The sequence below is a fragment of the Solea solea genome, chromosome 1 (assembly GCF_958295425.1).
Source record: "Solea solea chromosome 1, fSolSol10.1, whole genome shotgun sequence".
NCBI lineage: Eukaryota > Metazoa > Chordata > Actinopteri > Pleuronectiformes > Soleidae > Solea > Solea solea.
In genome coordinates, this window is record NC_081134.1 from 15,042,946 (window position 1) to 15,059,774 (window position 16,829).

The window sequence follows — 16,829 nt, forward strand, 5'->3', positions numbered from 1 at the left end:
CAGGACTTTGTGTATGTAGCTTATTCCTCTTTTGTAAGTCGCTTTGGATGAAAGCGTCTGCTAAAAGCTTAAATGTAAAATGTAAACTGGAACACGTCTGATCTAAATGCTAAAGACGTCAAAAAAAAAAGGCATTGAATCATAAAATGTCATTTGGAAAAAGAAGTCATTTTAATGTGCTGCTGGTGAATGGTAATTGCAATGATCTTTAAAGTTGTTCGACTCTATCGAGAGGAAAAAAAAGGACGAAGGAATCAAAAAGCATTATGTTTAGGTCTCATCAAACAAAGCAGGTGCCAGGAAAATCACTTGAATGTTGCGGAGTTTAACAGGAGCTCATTCCGCCGTGCGCTTGTGCAGAGATGGGTTTCAGTCACTGAGCTGTGGCGCTGATTTGCAGAGTCAGATCGTGCAACCGCCATGTGTGTTGCTCATTTGACTGTGTTCCCCTTCACTGTGGTGACAGGTGCTTTGCTGTCATACAGATGTGAAGCCGAAAGAAGTCTAAACCTGTGCACGTGTGACGCAGAATCCACTTTGTCCCTGGGAACAGAACTATCACCCTGTATTTACGTATGTGCAGTTCTAAGTATACCTTTCTCTCTGTTTTGCAGAGCAAGAGGATTCCTTTGAGTTCGTCATTGTGTCGTTGACGGGTCAGACGTGGAACTTTGAAGCATCCACGTTTGAGGAGAGGGAGCTGTGGGTCCAAGCAGTCGAGAGCCAGATCTTTGCCAGCCTGCAGTCTTGTGAGAGCATCAAAAACAAGGTAAAAATAAAAAATAAAACCCCAGGAGAAGTGGGCAACAGAGTTGGCAATGTCCCTACAATTACAGCAGCGTCATTGTCCTGCAATTCTGCTGCTTCATTTACATTCCTCTCTTTTCCCCCCTTCTCTCCAACCTTTATTGCGCCCTCATCCTCCCACCGCCTCTCCTCGCCCTCTACAAGCTGTCACATGTGGGAGGCTGTTAGACAGGTGCACCGCAGTGTGGGGGATCCCTTATTAGAACTGACAGACATCAGAGATAGAACACGGCTTGTGTCAGCATGCTGGGGAGACACGGCCTCATTTTCATATTCATATTTCCTCTGCCTCGGTCTTTTCCCTAAGACTTTGAAACACGTCCTTCCTCCCTCCCATCACCGCTCATTTATGATCTGAGTCCGGCTGTAATTGTTTGCCTTCTCTTACTCCTGCGGTGATTAGTTCGAGCTGACTTATTTCTTTCCCTCGTTCCTTACAGTCTCGGTTAGGCAGCCAAAGTGATGCGATGGCCATTCAGTCCATACGGAACGTGAGGGGCAACAGCTTCTGTGTGGACTGTGATGCACCCAGTGAGTATAAATCTTCATCTTAAACCCTGGGATCATATTGATTAAGGTTTTGTTCTCTTAAAACACTTAAGATTATCTGTGTGTGTTGGAAGATGAAAGCATTTCCTTTGTTTCAAGACGACATCCACACATGCATATAATATATATACTATAGTATGAGTGTTTTAGAGTCTGAAAAAGTTTTAAAAATTGCCGTTTTTGTTTGAAAACTGGCTTTGGACACAACAGTTACCTGCATTCATTTCCTGTTTGACTGACTCAAATATGAGCTGTGAACAAAAGCTCACTTAAAACAGTTTTACCTCCTTCCAGAGCTTTTAAGAAAGAATTAGGCTTCCTGTATGCACATGTCTCATGTACCTGATTGGTCATGAGAAATACATTTTTAGGTGTATTAGTATGGACACAGATAACTACTGAAATTGAGCTAAAATGCTTGTCTGGAAGCAGATTGTTTTTAATCTGAAAACTTCCCTTCCAGAGTTTTATCTAAAATCTAATCAAAATTCAAATGCTGAGGTTTTTTTTTTTTTAAAGTTAATGTGATCAGTGTAGATGCAGAAAGTTATCTAAATAAAATTACATAAACTTAAGACTTCCTGCCATTCTTATAATAATTAGAATATTTTTGGAACACATGGACTGTGCAGTGGAATCACAACTCAGCAAGAAGAAGAAGGAGAAAAGGGAGATCATAAATCTCCGTTTGAGACTAATGAATAAAGCGTTGCTTGTCACTTCTCTGACTCCACTGTCATGATGCATTCCCGTCCTCTCTCGCGCAGACCCAGACTGGGCCAGTTTGAACCTGGGAGCCCTGATGTGCATCGAGTGCTCAGGCATCCACAGGAACCTGGGTACCCACCTGTCACGTGTCCGCTCCCTGGACCTGGATGACTGGCCGGTGGAGCTCAGCATGGTGATGACTGCCATTGGAAACGCAATGGCCAACAGCGTGTGGGAGGGCGCTTTGGAGAACTACAACAAGCCAGGGAGCGACAGCACCAGGTTAGCAACCCCTCTGCAAATAAAAAGGTGCTGCTTAATGAAGCATTCAGAGATTACAGAATGAGAAGCCCGCAACTGCCTTCCCTCCATTAGCTGCCATTTATTAGCCACCCACATTTCTGCGCAGGCACTTGAAACCACAAAATGCTTCATAAGAAGCACCAGGGGTCCATAAGTGTCAGTCTATTGAGCCAGGAACCACGGTATTTATGTTTCACTCAATCCTGTTCACAGTCATCACAATAACTCCAGCAGCACCGTGTTGGCATCTGCTCTGTGTCTCTTTCTTCAGTTCTGGATATAATAATCTTGTATTCATTTCCACCACGTTATCTGTTGTCCTTGCACTAACTCACCCCGAAACCCCACCATTCATGAAAGGAGTGTTGTGTGTGTGACGTTTCGCACGCACCAGATAAATGCCATGTCATGCTCCAAGTCCATCAAGTTTTGTCACCTGACGTGTAAGCGCTAATCAAGAAAAGATCTCATCATCTAAACCACATCTGAAGCCTAAGCCCCTTGTTTTCCGGCTTAAAGGTACAGTGTGTAAAATGTATTGGTGAAGTCGCATGTTGCAGCTGAATATCAATGGAATTACATTACATTCAGGTACACTTAAACACACTTAAATTGTATTATACACCAAGGAGAAAACATTTAATGTTCAATCCCTCACTAGTTAATAAGAGAGAGGCCATTGGTCTTGTACAAGACACTACAAGAACTACACATTTTCTTTTTTTAACTCTTCACTCATAAAACATAGCCCACTAACTTAAATCCCTTTAACACCCAAGCCTCAAAACGTACATCTGGCCATTTTTTGCTTATTGTACCCACAAAGGGGACAAAAGAAAATTATGTCCTGTGAGTAAGTGCTTTTGCCCACTTTTTGCCAACACTTGCTACTTTTAATGTCCGGCAGTTATTTATAATTTACTGCGTGTTCAAGGAGTGTATCAACAGTTTAAAGTCAAGAAAAACTTGATTTTAGAGTTTTTATTTAGATTAAAACACTGTCGTGTTGTGCATGACTAAAATATTTAGCATTTTAATTTTAAAATTTGAACAGTATAAAACATATTTCCAATAAAAAAATGAGTATTTGTCTCCCATTGTGCAAAAACAGGCCAGCAAAATGGAAACTTTACCTCAGCAGTGCTTTTATCACCTGAAAGGACCGTCGTCAGGGCTTTTTTGCATAAAATTTGCTAATAACTATAATAACTACATGTTAACTACAGTTCTTCGCTGTCAGAAAGCGCCAAAAATGTTCTGATAGCCCAAACCGTTGCATAGTTACAGTAATGTAAAGAGCGCTTGGCGATACGTTTGGTGTTAAAGGGTTTTAACATAACATATATATATATATATATATATATATATATACATATATATGTATATATATATATATATATATATACATATATATGTTTGTATATGTGTGTATTTTTATTTTTTTATTTTTTTATTATCACACCTTCCACCACTTAGCCCATGCTCCCTTGCCCTAACTTCCCCCGATGGCCTGTGTTTGCTTTCCTCTGAGGAATCTGGTAGGAGGATTGTTTATCTCTCAGTGACAGGTGAGACCTGGCGTCCCAGTCTGACTAATGACCTGCTGTGTGGCTGTGCAGGTAATTAAGCACACCATTATGGTTAACTCCACCCCCAGAGCCAGGCCCTCGGGCCCCCGAGCTGACCTGTCACATATCCATCACACGGGGCTGGGTCATCACTCTGTCTGTCACAGCGAAGACTGTCCGGAGGCCCTGCCTCGTGGCATCAGACGGTTTTCACGTCACAGCTTTGAAACTTTGTCAGGAAAAGTCACAGACAAATAGCAAGACATTGATGTTTATTATAACTGCTGCTGTTGCAACAATCGATGCACGTTCAAAGTCATGAAAAGAGGACCAGCATGCATGTTTAGCTCTCACGTAATAAGGTGATGATAATATACTATATTATTAGATTTAAAAAGTATTAGTGTGTCATTCAGTCAGTGGAGTGACCATTGTGTACTTCCTTGATCATAATAATAATAAAAATTTCTTTAATTAATGGAACATTCTTATACCCATTGTTTTTAATTGTAAAAGTTAAAATCAACTTAAAAACAAATGTACATATAAAGTAATATTGGAAACAAAAATAAGATATTTCTACTTTCCCTGTTTTATATAAGTAACGTCATCAGAGTCAATGTTGAGGAACAATTCCAGTGACTAGCTCTACTACCTCCTTCAATGTGCGTATGTGCTTATACTTTAGGGCCTTACTAATGCTAATGATGTATAAAAGCAGGAATAGCAACAGTATATTAAAAAATGATTATGTGTGTAAAGACCTTTTAAATCGTCAGTGTTGTGTCTCCAAGACGACTATCCTATCAGCAGTGGAGAAATGTGAAACCTAAAATTCACATTTTGTATTGAAGAAAAACATATCCACAAAACGCATCAGCCAAAACACTGTGACATATCCATGTTATCAGGAACTGAGTAAAGGTTATTATAAAGGCATAATATGAAGACTATAATGGCTGTTTGTGTACTATGGTTGTTAGTTTTTAGGCGTGCACAAAAGGTGTGTAGTTTTTCATTGTTTTTCTCTTAAATCCCCGCTCCACTTTTTGCCCAGTTCAGAGCTGAATGATGGCCTACAGTTATTTATTGAATGGTATCTGTGCTAAAGTGCTCCACCGTGGACTTGATGAAAGATTATTGATGTTGATTCCTCTCCCGACCACTGTCAGTCCCACGTCGCCTCGAGCAGGAAGGTTCTTCATTGTCTTAAAAATCCGATCTTGTCCCCGCAGCGGCATCTCCATTAGTTTTCACTGTCAAACAATAAATCTCATTTTCAGCGTAACTAATCTTCAGACAAAAAAGCTGCTTTCGTAAAATATCAAACATGGCCACTGGTTATTGAGATGCTGCTGATTTTGTCGCAGATAGAATATTGTAGCCTTGTGGGGCAAACGTTGATTATTTTTGCTTTATCCTGAATGATGAATTAAGACCATATATGTTTTTTTTCGTCCTTCTTTCAACGCAATAATTCCTCACCGGATTTCTGTGTATGATTCTCATGACGCACATATGGAAAGATTTTAATTGTGTCACATCAGTGACATGAAGCAGCTTTCTGATGGCACCTAGTCAGGCAGTGAACGGCTCCCGACTCCCGCTAAACATTAGTGACACCTAATCTAAACGATTCAGTAACTACCTGAATATCAACTCAGTGTCTGATTGAATGTCTCCTGCAAGACTAGTTTTACCCCTTTGCATTTTTGAGATTTAACTTAAAAGCATTCATCCACAAGATTGGTTTAGCTTATGATATTCAGGATCAAAAGAACACAATATACAGATTTGTCGTACGCGGATCCGCACAGCGACGCTGAAATTACTGACTGATTACAGGCATTTAAATTGGAAACATGCTCATATAGTGTTGCACATGAACATGCATGTCAGCATCACCTGTATTTCTTCTTTCTTCTTTTTCTTTCCAAAGCGTCACTCGTTATACTGCATTTTAATGGCTTCATAAAAATGCAAAATAAATAATTTGATTATGCTTTCAGCATCTATGTAATCCATTACTGGGAATGTATTTTTGGATCGCCGTGTTTGTGGGAAATCTATTTGGCATGATTCAGAGCTTACGGTTTTCCTCGTAATGAACTAAAAGGTTACTAATCTTTTAATAAATGCTCACGCAGTTTGAATTAGTTAGAAATAGATTTTAGTCGTAGGTTCTCTGCCGCCTTTTTTCCCACACACTTCGACCAGGCCAAGCGACTTTTCAAAACCGTGCAAGCCAAAAGTTGTTCCTGACTATAACTTACACTAAATTAACAATTAATTAACCATGAAGACATTAGTTACAATTAATAACTCATTTACCCATGATGCCTCATTAGGAGCTGGTACTGAGTGCGTCGGAGGCAGAAGTCATATCTGTGTGTGCTGCAGTTACATCTGCGATGGCACATTTATGGAAGCTCTATATTGAGGCTGATGTCTGCAGTCAGCATATTGTGTGTGTGTGTGGGGGGGGGGGGTTGTTGCTTTAATTAGCACCTGGGAGTCACTGTGTTTTGCATGTTACCTCTAATTGCTTGACATGTTCATGTTAGAAAACACCACACAACTATTTTGACGGATACCGTCGGGGGTGGGGGGGTGGTGGGGGGTGCAACTACCGACTGTACCCCACCGCAGACACAATAAAACACACACGCACAAACACACAGAGAGACACAACTTCTCATTTGGGGGAGATGTCCTGGAGCGTGGACGGATGTGGACGGCTATCCCTCACTGACTCGGGCCTCTCACTGTCACCCTCTGTAGGCTCCGCGCCGCCCTCGGCCACAGGCAGGTAATAGCTCTGATGAGAGCCCTCCACTTTGTTTCAGAAATAATTTGCCACTCCTGCCGCCTGCAGGGGCTGCGTGGTAATAAAAATGAATCACTCCGCTAACCTCTCCAAACCTGGCCCCACTGCCGCTTTTAACCCCTCGCGCTCTGGCAGTGGCGTCTTGGTTTCGTCCTCTCAAGCTGTTTGTTGTGTTTACAACATCGGTGGTCAGGCCACTGGACTCCTGTTAAAGGATTTCTTTCTCTCACGTTGGCCTGTGTCCTTAATGCTAGTCCCTAAAACACAGAGCAAAGCTTCCCGGCGACTCACAGGTTAGGAGTGCTGAAACGCCAACTCACAGAAGAGCTGTTAGAATAGCCGGCCTTGCCAGGAGCCCTGGTGGAGGAAGAGTAATTAATTAAGACAAATTAATGACTGGGTCTTCCCCTGTCCTCCTCTCTGGCTCGGCTTCTCTCCCTTTCTCTCTTTTGCTCTCTCTCTAAATGAAACCCACAGGTCAGTAATTAGCCCTGTGTGGGAAGAATGGTACCACAGCCTCTAATTGCCCACATGCCATCAGGTTTTGGAGCCAGGTAGATGTAGAGGAAGGACTGATTCATTATGACGGTGTCCATTCTACCACACAATTGTTGGCGCTACAAGATCATCAATAAATGTTCTTACAAAGTGATTGGGCTGCTTATGAGAGTGGGGGGGGGGGTCATACCCACATTGTATGAGTCCAGCCTTCCACGTCGTACATGTACTCAGTTTCATATTCTATTCTAGTAGCAATGCTTTCTCTTCAGGAGTTTTCCCTCTTTTGTATGTCCTTGAATTGTTTTGAGCGCCGAGTTGTACCAGCGAACCTTCTGGCAGAAGTTTCTATAGTTGGCGTCTTCTTAATATAATTGGGCAAAGTGCTCGCACTCTTCCGGATGACGGAATTTGCGTCACGAAAGTATGACCCGGCCCTTAAAGCGAACAGGATTCGGAGACGTGTCGGGTTTGTGTAAAGCAGGCTGCATACAACACAAGCACGGGTGTGTGTGCGTGTCGCCTGAGCTTTGTGTGTGAGGCGAGGGTTCAGCAAGGGTTAACAGCATGAGCATTTAAAGGTATTAGGTTTGCTGGCACAAAACACATCCACTCCATCACGAGGGCTCTGACAACCTCATTAATGTCACAATATATTCAGCTCTATAGAGCTCAACGCAGCAACCCTCTGCTTGTCCTCTTTGGTCATCTGTTCAGTCCGCTTTCTGCTCGCAAGAAAAGCGGCATCTGTCCCACTTGTGGAAATATTTGTCTTAATTCTCTTGCAGCCGTTTTTCTCCGAGCAGAACATACCATGTCATCACTGTACCCGCTGGACCATAGGGGACCTTATTTAGCACTTTTTTTGCTGCGGCGTTTACTGTGTTGCTCCTTCATTTCTGGCCCTTAGCAACCTTTGATGCTTTGGGGCCCAGCTTTCTTTCCCCGTTGTGTTCGCTTTTTTTCATCTGACGTTTTCCCTCTAAGCCCCCTCTCCGTCTTTCTGCTGCTGTCCCTCTTCCTTGCTCTCTGTCTCTTCCCTCCCCTCGGTTTGTGGAAGTAAAGCTGTTGGCTGTATGGGAATCAGGCCCATACAAGTTGCCCACCCCCACTGTGAGGTCTGTTCAGGCTGCTCGAACCCTAAGGCCCCCCCCCCCCTCCAGCCCCTCAACTTCACCATTTCTCCCCTTCAGTGCGTCTATTTGATGTGTCCGCAGTGAATTTGGATGCTCGGGGAAGAGTAGGAGGAGCCGTGGAACTTTGATTGTTTAGCAGGACTGTGTATGTGTTTGAAAGATGGGATGGTGGTGGGACGGACATCCTCCTCGTCCTATGAACCAATGCACCTTTATTGCACGCAGTCAGATTGGTCATTCTGTGGCTACTCCACCACTGGCTACACCCCCTCCGTCTCAGTTTTCCTTCCTATAAATTCCCGTTCGCCTTTGTCTTTCAGGCTTGACTAATTATCCTTGTTTGTACCTCTTTATTTGAATTCAGTCATGTGTTCTTGACTCCGTGGGCTGGGTTTAGGAGAATCATTCCGCCATTTGCCACTTAATTAAGTCAGGGTCAGGATCCATTCCTCAACGGAGAGCTGAAGGGACAGAGCTCTAATAGAATTATAAAAGAGGCCTTTCTCCACTGTTAAGGCTGCTTTTATCTAGGTGGGCTCTGCATGGGCAAATGAAAGGGGACACCAGGAATCCCATTTCCACTTACGACTCTGTAAGCATTTTGATGTTTGCCCAAGATTTCTTTGAAATAAAAGGCACTGAAAGCAAGTTAAACAATGATGCTCAGCTGTGAGATAACTCTGAATAATGGAGGAAGTTTGTGGCGAAACAAACAACACGGTCTCTCTGTAATTGAAAGAGACAGAGGCATTTTTATTGGGAACCTAGCACTGCTCCCTGTCCCCTAAGCAACAGAGAAATTTAGAAAAAGCATGTGCTCCAGCCGGGGTGGTGTCTCGTAACTCATGTCCGTGCGTAACCTTCATGTGCGTCTAACAGTAACCATCAGTTGAATTTCCTTAATATCCCCCATGCTGTGAAACTTCACTCTCTTTTCCCTTGCCACCTCCCCTCCCACTCTGACCAGGCGTTTTGACATGCTAAATCTTCTGATTTTATTTTTCTTCCTCCTGTGGTGAGGAAGTGTCCTTTTCAAGGGTCTCAGTTTCCCCCCTGACTGTCTAAACCCTACCTCTGTTTGGATTGTTGTTCTATTTCAAACAAAAGACAGAGGGGATTACCATTTCACTTCCTTCCACTCTTTCTTTCAAGTGGCAGCAGCTGGGGGATTTTTTTTCCCCTTCTAAAAACCACTGCTTGCTTGCTTGCTGTCTTTCTTTTTTAAAAGTGCATATCTGAAAAAGAGCTGTGGTTGAGTTTAGAGCCCAGCATCAGTCGTGAGCGAGGCCTGGCTTTGGGCTGGTTTTGCAGCAGAGGCTAACAAAGTGTCCTCGGGGCTCCTTTCTGAGATGTTGACGTCTTCTTAATGGCTCTGCTCAGCCTTTTTGTTTTGCATCTTGGTGCTAACTTTCTGCCTCATTTAGCTCATATCAATTCACTGGGCTCCACAGATCCAGCATCTCATTCACGGCCAAGCTTTTCTGCCACACACTTTTTGGACAGCAGCTCTTGGACAGGCTTGGCTTTAACCGTGTGTTTGTTAAAGGTTAAGATTACTTTATAGGGTTACAGAGTTTTCAGACATACTTTATCCTCTTTGGCAGTAATAAAAAAAAGAAAAAAAAAAAGACTTGTTTTCAAAGGGTCCACCGGAAATAAGAGGGGAGGGCGGGACAGCCCCTTCCTGCTCTGAGCCGTCCACTGATTCTAAGGCCAATTGATTTGCTAACAGGATTGTCCTCACATAATGACTGAGTAGGGATTGATGGAGGTGTTACACCATAAAACTCCGAGCGGCTGCAATTGCCTGCCATTAGAGTTGTATTGTTGTTCACATAATAGCCTCAATCCTTAAGAAAAGATTTGCTTATGGCATAGCAGGAGAAAAAAAAGACTCGCTCCTCCACGTTTCCTTCCTCCAGCTTGAAGACAATTTCAAGTTGCTGGTGGAAGTTGCTTTATGAGCTTCCAGATGTGTTTTGCAGTTCATCACTTTGTGCTTGGGTGGATGCTGATACAGACTTGCCCCTTTCACATCACATCTCAACTCCTGTAGTCAGAGCCGGTGCCGTGCTCCTCTCTGTGCAAGACAAACTGCTCTGTGAAGTGAGTCTGGCAGCTGACATACGAGTCTCAAAATGGTTGCTGTCTGTGGGGCGAGCTGGCATCTCCCGACATCGAGCCACTAAGGTCGCAATCAAGGAGCGCGGCGAATGTTGAACCACTAACGCATTAACATGGATGCTGTAATTGGAAATGAGCTATTTGGTGGATATGCTTGTCGTTTATTAGATTAATATCAATAATGAATATATTTCTTTGTTTTGAGATAGCACTCTGGAAATCCTGTCCTTGTCCTAACAACACTTTTGACGTTGGTAAATAGTCTTTATTCATTTAGCTGTTTTCTAGAATTAATAGACTGTTGATGATGATGATGATGAGTCAGGTTCAAGTCATGTTCTCCTTGTGTACACATACTCTTGGGTTACTCTACTTCCTCCCACTGTCCAGAAACACGTTTCTCTCTATAATGTTGTCAGCTCACGTGAAGGATACAGTGGTAGATAATAGATGGATGATAAAAAACAACTCAACTTCACTAAGGATCATTGTGTGTGAAGCTGGTTTGTTTTCGTCTACCAACTCATTTTTCTAATCGTCGCTAAATTCTATAATTCTGAGACATGAATCGTTAAAAACCTGGACAAATAAAACTAAATATTGCTAATTGTAATTTTAATGGACCAATAATGATCAGAACATAATGTCATATGTTCATGTTTCACTGCTCATCTAAAAGGTTTCTTAAAAATATATATAATTAAATTGAACAAGTGTTTTTTTGTTTGTTTGTGGGGTTTTTCTTGTGATTGCAAAGATAAACAAATTGAAGTGGATTAGATTGTCAGTCGGCACTGAGCTGCTGAGCCTCGACCCATTGATGGAGAGCCCCATGAGAGCCTTGTCACTCCAGCTCGCGTCACTGCTTAAACTTATCCGTACAGACCGTCTTCTTTCTGTCACTCATCCACAAACCCAAACAACAGCCTCTTTCTGCTCCTCTTATCACGCCGACTGACGGGGTCACAGGGTTAGCGCCACACTGGGCATGCTCAGACATTCGCATATTGATATTGATTTTATTTTTCCTTTTTTTCGTATGTGGATGGTTTGTATGTGGGCAGAGAATGAAATGGGGTGAAGATGAAGAGCAGTAGATAGACGGAGTCTTCCCTCAGTCTCTATTCTCTGCTGCAGGCTGGAGTGACGGAGCCCCACATCGCACTGTTCCTCCCTGGCTGCCATTCAGCCCCATCGATCTGACTCTGGGCCCAGCCACCCCAAGGGAGACCGGGGCTTAGAGACACACTGCCTCTTTTGTGGAGGATCCATCAGTTCAGACTGACAGCCGACAGCGCTGATAAAAAAAAGAAAAACAACGTCCCACTCCTTCCTGTATTGTCCGCAGTAGACATGCTGTTCAAGATGTGTAACCTTTAGAAAGCTGGCCAGACTATAACCGCCTTTCTGTCGACAGCGATCACTAAAAAGTGGAATATTGCCCAAAGTGTCGCACCCTCTGGCATTCACTCATCTCTCCAGCCAATCTCGCTGTATTATTTCCCACTGTGATCACAGGTGCTTGTGGTTTTCCTGCACTCAAATAATTTAGAAATGTCACTTTACACCAGTGAGTCTCTCAGGCCAATTACTCTAATACTTCCCCTGTGTGTCCTTTTGTGTTTGTTTTTTCTGCCTTCGAAATATGAAATACATTGTCATTTCTTTAACCCACTCGCTAAATTGCAGATTTCGTTTCCCCCTGCCTGACCTGTAGCGTCCCTGTCATTTCCGTCTCTCCAGGGAGGAGAAGGAGCGCTGGATCCGAGCCAAGTACGAGCAGAAGCTGTTCCTCGTAGGGCTGCCCCAGTCTGACGTGCCCCTGGGGCAGCAGCTGCTTCGGGCGGTGGTGGAGGACGACCTGAGGTTGGTGGTGTTGCTGTTGGCCCACGGCACCAAGGAGGAGGTTAATGAGACCTACGGGGACGGAGACGGACGCACCGCTCTGCACCTATCCTGTGCCATGGCCAATGTGGTCATCACGCAGCTGCTCATCTGGGTGAGTGAGCGTCTCTGAATGAAAAAGGGAACTGGTCGGATGGATGAACAATTTCATTGTTAGAATAGTGTTCTACGAAGAAACGAGTTGAAGTTTGACAGGAAACCTGTTTTATTTGGCCTGATGTGCTAGCTTTTCTTTGTACTGAGGTCATGTATCCAAGTCTTTGCCACATATCAACCCTTAGTGCTCGTGGCACAGATCAGTGCCCTTGAAATGGTTTTCCAAATTTCACAAATTCAATCTAATTAAAAAATGTTTTAGTACTTTTTGCCCTTTTTTCCCATCAGATTGCCTGTAGGTTGTGCTTGAAAAAAAAGTATATAAGACATTCTTATAGTCTCTGTATATACGTTTTAACATAGTAATGGAAAAAAAAGCAAAGGGTTAATGTGTAAAATGTGTGAGCAACTAACGGAAATACAGCAGCTCAATTTCACCTATAATTATTACACATAAGCCACATCATTCCAACAAACTTCAGATTTCATTGAAATATTAATGGCTCCAGAAGTTAAACACACTGACTTTTTCTAAAACCTCTAAATTTGCAAATAATAAATAATTAAGTAAATAAATGTGTGTAAAATGATGGGAAAGCAGTGTGGGGGGTATTTCTGTGTCATGTTATGTTTGGACCTAAATGAAGTGACATCAGGGGTTTAAACATGTGATAATATCAAACAGGGAAGGAGAAAGAAAGAAAACCATGGCACCAGATGGTCAGATTAGATGGAATGGAATGTTGTCAGTCACTCAAGCTTCAGTGTAATATTACAGTGATTGTTATCATTTACAGGAAACAGGGTCTTCTAACAACAAACACAACAGCAACAGTGCTTCGGCTTAGCAAAAAGGAGTGAGGATAAAAGGGAAATTCTTTACTAACTATTACAGAGAGCTTGCATTGCAAATATTAGTTTTAAACCACTTTTTTTGCACTTTTTCTTTTTAAATATTCAAACTAGACAATGATTTATTTTACCCGAAAATGTCTTTTTACCAAATTCTTTCATTTGCTTCCACAGTACGGTGTGGATGTGAAGAGTCGCGACGCTCGTGGCCAAACGACGCTGTCCTACGCGCGGCGAGCCGGCAGCCAGGAGTGTGCCGACATCTTACTCCAGCACGGCTGTCCCAACGACACGAGCACGCTGACCTCGGTGCCCACGCCCAACATGAGCCGCCGCAACCCCAACATCAACAACAACAACGCCCAGTGTGAGCTCAACCGCAGCATAAGCATCATGTAGGACACTGAAAAAGGAAAGAAAATCCTGCACCCACCTCTTATCTCTTCCCTGTACTTCCTCCTGTTTCACACTGTGTAACCCAGCATAGGCAGCAGTGGAGAGACGAGGGATGGACCGTTGTTAATATTCCACTATGCTGAAAATAAGTGGGGTCTGTGAGGTTTCGGACATTGTAAATTGTTTGTTTTATATTATTGTTTTTTTTTTTAATTGTTTTGTTAAAACTCATTCAATCTTGATCGGGAAAGATCATGATCAGCTTTAAGCTTTGTGTTTCTTAAGCGTCAACCAAACAAATGACATACTTAGGCATTCATACCTACGCTACGAAAAGCATTTCCTTAATGCTTGAACATTTCCTTTTATGTCTCGCCACCCCCCCCCCCCCCCCCCCCCGCCACCCCCCCGCAACGTGAGCTGATTTCATAATGAGCGTGAATGAGAAACTTCCTCGAAATTTTCAATCCTCGGCATAATAACGTGAAACTGTGACGAATCGTTGCAGAAGTGACAAAACACTGATGTGGGGGGGAAAAAAGACACTAAATCTACCATAATATCAATGGCTGTTCGAGCTTTTAGTAAATGATGCATGTCGTCGACACAGCCATCAAACTCTTGACATACTATTCATATACAAAGGCAAAGCAATAATAGCTGAAGAGTCCAAATGATTCTGATATTTAATTCAAAGGAAAGGGAGCTTGGTTCGTCGTAAAGATGTTGATTGTAGAATCCCTGTGCAGAGAAAGTGAGTCCTTTCCTTAGCCACCCTTATCATGATCCTCCAGTAAAAATGTACACGACTATAAAGGAATTAAGGGGCATAATATTTTACGACCATTGAGCCACGCGGCTTTGTGAGCGTGGCTCTTCAATCAGAATTCATTCAAATTCAAGGGTTTGATTGAAACAGTGAAATTGCACCATTATCATGTCTTTGTTGGAGTGATTCTTCCATTGACTAGATTGTGTTGACATTGTTCCACGTAGATTTGTGCAATTTGGAATATCCATTCACCATCTCCTGTGGCCAAAGGCTGTAAAAATGTTAACCCGGAGTGCATTTCCTCTGATATTGCTGTGAAATCCATACAAAGGTACTACGTGTGTGTGTGTGTGTGTGCAACACCTGTGTGCTTTACGTCTTCGTCTGTGTGTGCAGCAGAGAGCGACCGGATATTTCTGTTAATAAACGTTGGGAGGAAGGACACTGTGGAGCAAAGATGCTACAGTGAAGATCTGGGAACAGAACTGTGTTTTAATGTACAGTAAAAAAAAAAAGTAAAAAAAAAAAAAAAAGAGTGGAAAAAAAAGTAGTTCTTGTTCCATTACCTTTTTCCTTACGAGAACAGTTTTAATTTACACTAGACTGTTAGAGTTAATATGAAAAATGCCCTTCGTCTGTGACTTAACCCTATAAATCCGTCCTTATCCAGTAACAGTCGGCCTAAAAGCAGGGAGTCAACAAAAGGCATTCAAGTGACTGAAGCTGGAGAGGGAGAATAATAAAGGTAATTAGTTGGATTCTCTTTGCGTCGTTCTAAATATTCCACAGACATCATAACCTCATCGATTGTGCAGTGACTTCAGCGGTCACATTCAGCCGCTATTTTAAAAGATTTGAAGCTGTCTTGATTTTATGGGTTTACAAATGCCGGATGTGTGTTTACAGAGCAAGTTATGAACTTGGTACCTTACATTTAATTTTGTCGTCGCTTTACGATGTTTTTTGTTGTTCACAGACTAGGAGGATAGTGAGTAGGTGCTTCATAGTACGGACATCTGTGCATTTATGAACAATTAAAAAGTAAAAGTTTGACACTTTGTGAGATCATGTTTATTTGCTTATTTTCTGAAGAGTTGGGTCAGAGGGCGAACGGTCCTCTCGCGTCCGCATTCTGCTTTACGTATGGAGACGAATGGCTTAGTCGAGCCATTTTTAACGCTTTTTCATGACTTATTATTGTGTATGCTTTCAGACAAAGATACATTAGCTTCAAACAAGGTGTTTCATTATGTTTCTGCTGCCTACGCTGAGACGCCGTCCTCCTGACTCCTCACAGAAGAGAAGCAAATAAACATCATTTACTGACGTGTCAAAAAATATTAAAACATCACACGCAAACAACCACCAATTCAACCAGGTACCTGTACTCTACTGTCGTACTGGCCTTTACTTGACCAACTTATTTTAAGTCCACAGATTATTAAAAGAAGATTAATGTGTACAGTGAACTGAACCTTTATTTACAAACAGTACTGTAGACGCTGAAAAAAAAAAAACCCTCTTAAAACTGCCCGTTTTTCCCCCCCAAAACTCACCATGACGTGTACATATTAGCTTAACGCCTTTTATCTTAAAGACAAGCTCAAGTTAGAGAAACAAACTGAACTGGTTTTTGGTCCTCTTGACTTATGAACCGATGTTTTTTAATATGTTGCTTTTGTTTCTCCTTCGGCTTCTTTTTTAAGGTACTTTTGTTTGGTCTCGATGTTAACTGACCATCCACGGTACTTGTGTATAATGATGTACATTTGACATATTTATAATGCAGTATGTAAATATATTTTTTTTGGTTCTGTTTTTGTTTTTTTTGTTTGTTTTTTTTTGTTCCAAGTTCATTTTTCCTATTGTAATTCCTTTTACGCTGAGGACGTGAAACAAAGCAAAAAGCTAAAGAGTAATTTGTTGTATGCTTGGATGCTTGGCTGACTGTTGACCTATTAATAAACACTCAACAATGTAGCCTTCCCTGGATTTAGGGGAATCAACGCATTTGTCTGGTGTATGTGTGTTGTTCCTTCATCATCCATCACGCTCCTCCTGTCGCTTCTGTACCCGATCTACTGAAGCCTAACGGAGAAGGTGAGGCTCGCTTTCAAATTAAAAAATCTCCCCCATCATTTCAAGCAGAAATGCCATTTCATGTTATCTCCCTTTTTCATGTGCCACCGTCATCGTCACAACTTTGCTGGAACGGTGAATCGCAGAATAACCTGCTCTATCTCGAGGTAAGTAAAAGCAGCCGCTCCACTTCCTGCTTGTGGGACCCC

The 16,829-nt window shown here is 42.4% G+C and overlaps 1 protein-coding gene across 3 annotated transcripts in view; it reads left to right on the plus strand.

Annotated features, from left to right (window-relative positions):
* agap3 (ArfGAP with GTPase domain, ankyrin repeat and PH domain 3) overlaps nt 1-16,551 on the plus strand; it is a 117,710-nt gene extending 101,159 nt beyond the window's left edge. For all 3 annotated transcript variants that reach the window (XM_058619803.1, XM_058619886.1, XM_058619717.1), the window contains exons 14-18: nt 615-769; nt 1,248-1,338; nt 2,124-2,346; nt 12,264-12,519; nt 13,548-16,551. In XM_058619803.1, the coding sequence (XP_058475786.1) occupies nt 615-769; nt 1,248-1,338; nt 2,124-2,346; nt 12,264-12,519; nt 13,548-13,772 (950 nt within the window). In that variant the 3' untranslated portion in view covers nt 13,773-16,551. The remainder of the gene's footprint in view (nt 1-614; nt 770-1,247; nt 1,339-2,123; nt 2,347-12,263; nt 12,520-13,547) is intronic.
* The last annotated feature ends 278 nt before the right edge of the window (nt 16,552-16,829 follow it).